The sequence below is a fragment of the Marmota flaviventris genome, chromosome 7, assembly GCF_047511675.1.
Source record: "Marmota flaviventris isolate mMarFla1 chromosome 7, mMarFla1.hap1, whole genome shotgun sequence".
NCBI classification, from domain to species: Eukaryota; Metazoa; Chordata; class Mammalia; order Rodentia; family Sciuridae; genus Marmota; species Marmota flaviventris.
Window position 1 is genome coordinate 111979597 of NC_092504.1, and position 6000 is coordinate 111985596.

The window sequence follows — 6000 nt, forward strand, 5'->3', positions numbered from 1 at the left end:
CGATGTTTTTATATAGTATGAAAGGATTATTGTTTAGTGTAATAAATTAGTCTGATTCCTGCCTGATGGGGAATGGACAATGACTGAGAGCAATGAGGAATACTTCCCAAATACATTTACTTCTAGAGCCTTAAGCTTTTTAGCAGTTGCTATGGACTCAAATATCTATCATGATCAGGTAAAGTAGTGTCTGGATGTCCAAATGGGTTGATTTCTCCTGTTGCCAACTTACAATAGGAATGAGTACAGCCAAATCTACCAACATTTGCAAAGAAGCCAGAAATACAATGTTTTATATATAATTACCCATTTAAAAATAATAGTTAATTTAAAACATCCTAGGAAAAACAAAACTTTCTATGAGAAATTTTCTGCTTGCAAATTTCCAGTTTCTGATCTTTGCAGTAAAGCTTCCAGAGAGTAGGCAAGTGTCTCAAATATGAAGCAGAGGCTCCTGTGAAGGATTAGCGAGCACAGCTGGCTACAGGCTTTGAACTTGGAAAGTGCCTGTTTGCTCAGGTACGTGTGATGACAGGTGTTTTTCATCTCCTCCCGAGTAACTGCAGAGACTCTTTCCAGGGTTACAGGCGTTTAGGATCAAAACCTAGTTTCACTGATTATGTATCTGCTGAAAATTCTTATTAAACAGCTTTACAGTTGGAGTACCCATTTTGGCCAGGGATGGCTGTCTAAGTTAAATCCTATCTACCATGTGAGTGCATGTTTATGTTGTGAGGGTGGATGGTGAAGGCTGGGGAGGAAGATGCAAGTCCTGAGAAGGAGTGAATAGAAGATCAAAAAAGAAGGCAATGAAACCAGCATTCATTGTAGTGTTTTTTCCATATACATATAGACTGAATTAAGATAATACATATCTTAAGTACAGGGTTATCTGTAATAGGGAAAAATGAAAAAAAAAACATATAAATATTCAATGACAAAAGAATAAGTAAATTATGTCACTTAAAAATAACATTACATATATTATTTCCCAAGAGCTTATAATAACATGAATAGCTAATTATACTAAAATGCTAATTGAAAATATGATAAAACTGATTGGTACAGGAAATTATTTGAAATTTTATTTCAACAAAGTTAAAAAAAAAAAAGACAAGTAATGTACCAGCAAATGATGATAATAGCCTCTGAGTGGTAAAAATTATGGTTGGTAAAAAATGTTTTCCAAATCTTTCAAATTTAAACTTTAGACAGTGTATTGGTTAATCATAGATATTATTATTTTCCATGATATTGATCTTGAGGAGTGATTTTTAAAATGTGGATTCCTCACATTCTTTCATCTAGCCAAAATGATTATAAGCCATCTTCAGTTTAATTTCCAGTAAGTCCCTATAATAATCTGATTTAAAGAAAAGTGGCACAATTAGGAACCTTAATGTAAGTTTCACCCCCAGATATTATTTGTCACTTTTCATTTCATTTTATTTACCATGTTTGAATCTGAAAAAGATATTTAATTATTAATTGCAATTCCCCAAATTGTCTTAAGAGGGCTCTAATGAAAAATTATGTGTTTATATTATATTTATTGTGTACAGGAGTTTAGGATTCTTCTGTAATTGTACTTGTGACAAATTTTCTTCCAGAGTGCAAGATCAGGTAAAAACTTATTTCTCTTGCTGACTTGGTCTGTTTTTTCCCCTTTGTTTTTCCTTTACAAATGAGACTATTCGAATTATATAACCCGTTATTTTTCCTCTTTGACTTAATGACTACAATATTCAGAACTAAGCTTTGTGTGTGGTTGCTGAGCTTTCTCAGTGAGGATTTAGCCATACTTTAATTGTAAGTTGCTGAAAATTTTCTTGGGAATAACATGAGATGTTAAAAGATTCAATTAAAATTTAAGAAATGAAAACAAAATAATAAAGGGAAAAATGCATTTTAAGATAACACAGCTTAATTTGTCATTATTACTTTTTGGCATAATATTAGTTGTTAAATTATACCTGTTAACTCTTTTCTTTGCTAAAATCTCTTTAGCTGGGTTAGTGGCACATTCCCAGCAATTGGGAGGCTGAAGCTGCAAGATGGCAAGTTTGAAGCCTACTGCAGCAATTTTGTGAGGTTCTAAATAATTTAGCAAGATCTTCTCTCAAAGGGCTTGTGGTGTTGCTTAGTGGTAAAATCATCCCTGGGTTCAATCTCCAGAACAAAACACACACACAAAAAAGCTTATAGCTTTTTTGTAGGGGAGGTGGTGGGTACTGGGGATTGAACCCAGGTGCACTGGACAACTGAGCCACATTGAAGGGTTATGGAAAATAATATTCCTACAAGATAGCCCCCAGGAAAAAAACAGAAAGACAGTGTGTCTTAGGAGGATGGAGGGAAATTAGCCAAACATTACACCTCTTCCAGTAAATCCTTTCCCAATAACAATGGGAAAAAGCAAACATTCACCCCTTCCAAACTACAGTGGGTTCTGCAGGGAGGAGGAGGATACTGAAAGGCTGGCCCTAAACTTTGACCTTCCCCTATTGCCAATAAGTCCTGAAGGAAGGCACAGTAAACTCTGGGAAATAATGAATCCCAGAGGAAGAAGAAAAGCAGTGGGTGGGATCTGAGCTCCTGTCTCCTTCCACTAACAGTGAGTTTCAAACTTCTGACAACTGCCTTCTGAGTTAAAGTTTTAACCTGCGCAACTAGTTCCCTGACTGTCCCATCTGCACGTGCACATTCACAGTTTCCAATGACTAATTCAACCTCATTGTAGACTATAAAACTCAGACTCCTTCTGTAACCCGTGGGCTATTTTTCTACCCAGAAAATGAGAAAATCTGATTGATTGACTCCGCTGCCAATAAAGGAAAGCTTCTTGATCCAGTTGAAGTCTGCTTCTGTCCCGGTTATTTGTGCCTTTATAATGGTGCTGAAACCGTGTTGGTTATTTTTGCTTACATACATCCTTAGCCCTATTTTGTATTTTATTTAGAGACAGAGTCTCACTGAGTTGCTTAGCCCCTCGATTTTGCTGAGGCTGGTTTTAAACTCGAGATCCTCCTGTCTCAGCCTCCCAAGCTGCTGGGATTACAGGTGTGCACCACCCTGCCCTGCGCTTTTAGCTTTTTAATGATGAAATTATTTGGTCTCCATCCTCTTGGAGGCAGGTTCAGGGATGCTAAGGTAGATTGATGAGTAACACAGGAGATTCCCAGGGGAAGGTTATCTCCTTTAATTGGGGACTGTTAGTAGTTTATCTCATTTGGGTAGTGAAGACAAAAAAATATTGAAAATTTGAAAATCTAGGCTTTATAATTTGTGGTAGACCATAAGGGATTCCCCTCCTAATGCTTGTTGTCTGCTCCCAATGCTGGAGATTGAACCAGGGGGATGCTCTACTATCAAGCAACACCCTAGCCCTTTTTATTTTTATTTCATTTTGAGTCTGGCCAAGTTGCTGAGGCTGGTTTTGAACTTTAGATCCTCCTGCTTCAGCCTCCCGAGTAGCTGGGATTAAGAAAATGTGCCACCTGGTTCAACCCTCCTACTTAATCAAGATTTTAAAAAGCTGAGGTCAAAATTGCAGACCTAAGGCACAGACCTTCATTTGCATAATTTATTAAAATAGAAAAAATTATTTAAAAGGAATTATTTTCATGATATGAAGCGTTATAGAATCAATCCTCAAGTTTATGGCCTTCTACATCCTCTCTGGTGTTTTTGTGAGTTTTTGAAATATTGACTAAACACAGGTTATAATTAATAGGTTTTCATAGCTCTGAAATACAGCTTAGACACCAGAAGATTTTTCAATTGCAGCCATTAAAATCAAACAGCTTCTTTGCTTTTCTATTTTCTGTTTCCTTTGCATCAGGGTTTATAGTGATGGTGAAAGGGAACTTACATAAAATAGCAACCCTGACTGACATTAATTTTACTCACAATACCTGACATGATTGATGACTTTCATCCTTAAGATTCCATGAGTTTATTTTAAAACAGAATTTCCAAATTTAGGATGCATCCCTAATAAAGTTTGAAACTGGAAAATTACAAATAACCTTTTCATAAAATTATACATAGAATCCAACTTTTAAAAGTTTCGTGTCTTATAAAGAATTTACGGAAAAGGAGGCTCAATTACTATGATTACTTACAGCATTCAGATGTTTTTGTCTCAAAGGAATATGAGGAGGTCATTTCATTGTGGTTGCCAAAATATTTGTCGAATTGCAGAGACCATCCATTGTTGTCTCCTGGGGGCAGGTAGGGAGGAAAGAGCAGAAAATTAAGAATAGAACAAAACAGATATATTCTGGTGTGCTGGGGGAAAATAGGTCCTTTAAAATAAGCTGGCGAGTCTCAAACTTAATGAGATAAGCATCATCTAGAAACCTACCAATGTGGATTTCTGGATCCCCTATGGGGTGCTGGGATGGGCTCCTGGTGTCTGTTTCTAACAAGCTCTTTAGTGATTCTGCCACAAGTAATACTTGGGCCATACTTGAACAAGCAGAATTTTAGGCATACCAGAATATGGCACACTGCTCTTAGCATTTTAATTGTTTCTCTAAATCTTCTTTAATCATTAAAACCCACATTGGAGATAAATAAACATGGGTGGGTGGCCATGATGATCATATTTGAAAATCAAAGAAAGCAATTGCCCAAAGCAATGGGGCCAACTAGTCATGGACTGAAACTTCTGAAGCTATGAGCTAAAATGTTATGTTTCCTCTTTTTAAGTTGATTTATCTCAGGTATTTGTTATAATAACCGAAAGCTAACTAACAGGAAGCTACAAGGCGAGGGGAAGAAGATAATTTTTTAAAGAATTTTATGATCTTTTAATTGTTTTTCAACATAAGGGACAATGAAACTAATCATGTGATGAAATGGAGATGTAGGAGCAGCTTCTATGAAGCTCTTTCTGTATGGAACAAATCTTTATCTTCCTGGTGGGGATTTGAATGTGATCCTCTGTAGAGCTTTAAAATTATTTTCCAAATGCCATGACTTTTTTTTTTTTTTTTTAGTATTGGGGATTGAAACTTAAATATAAAACCACATCCTCAGCACCATCCCCCTTCCTTTTTTAAACAGATTTTGAAACAGGATCTCACTAAGTTGCTTAGGGTCTCACTAAGTTGCTAAAGCTGGCTTTGAACTTGCAATCCTCCTGCCTTGGCCATCCAAGCTGCTAAACTGCTGTGATTACAGGTGTGTAACACAGTGCGTGGCTGCTATGACTCTTTAAGAATGCCCAAACATGTAAAGACAGACAGACAGATAGATAGTTAGAGATCAATAGATAGAGGTAGATAGATAAATAGATAGATATTGATTCTACAAATTTGTCCTATTTCTGTAATTATTAAATCTGGAATTGCTTTTAGAAATTATTTCTCTTATGTACAGTACAGTAGAGTTATTGGCCTTGTACGCATCCAGTTTTCTCCTTCTTTTTTTTTTTTTTTTTGGTGCAGTTTTCAAGGAAAATTATAGAACATTCTGGAAATGCATTATCCTGAGATAGGGAGGAATTGCCTGAAACAGCCCAGTCCTTTTTCCTATCCTTGTAGGGAGTGTTGACACCTTGAGTTAGGCAGTAACTTCCTGGACAGTCAAGGCTTTGTTCCTCCCTTCCCTAGAAATGGGATGTCTTCAAAGCTTTTCCCAGGGAGTCAGGTTGCCCCTGAGATACATAACTAGAGCAGTTGCCTCCTAGGGTCCCTCAGCCCTGGTACATGTAGGGCAGGTGTAGTCAGCAATTCATACTGCGGGCAGCTTTCTTTCCCAGCTCACTATGAACCTCAGGCGTCTTTTGTCCCTTGCTACCTATTTCTATGTAGAAAATTTGCTTCATGTAACCTGTGTAGATGTTTTACCTTCTTGGACTCAGACAAGTTGGTAACTAGCATATAGGAGTCTGCTTTGAATCATTTTTGTATAATTTATACCTGAGACTTGAATTCAGATATTACAACCTATTTAGTTGCATGGATTTGATAAAATTGACTTCCTGGTTCCTAT

General features: G+C 36.7%; 1 protein-coding gene across 3 annotated transcripts in view; it reads right to left on the reverse strand.

Moving 5' to 3' along the window:
• Positions 1 to 4182, reverse strand: part of Rxfp1 (relaxin family peptide receptor 1) — a 62315-nt gene extending 58133 nt beyond the window's left edge. For 2 of the 3 annotated variants that reach the window (XM_034636595.2, XM_071614854.1), the window contains exon 1: positions 4125 to 4182. In XM_034636595.2, the coding sequence (XP_034492486.1) occupies positions 4125 to 4167 (43 nt within the window). In that variant the 5' untranslated portion in view covers positions 4168 to 4182. Of the gene's footprint in view, positions 1 to 2470; positions 2478 to 4124 lie in introns of all 3 variants that reach the window. The other variant, XM_027926665.2, reaches the window with a different exon arrangement.
• Positions 4183 to 6000: the final 1818 nt, after the last annotated feature.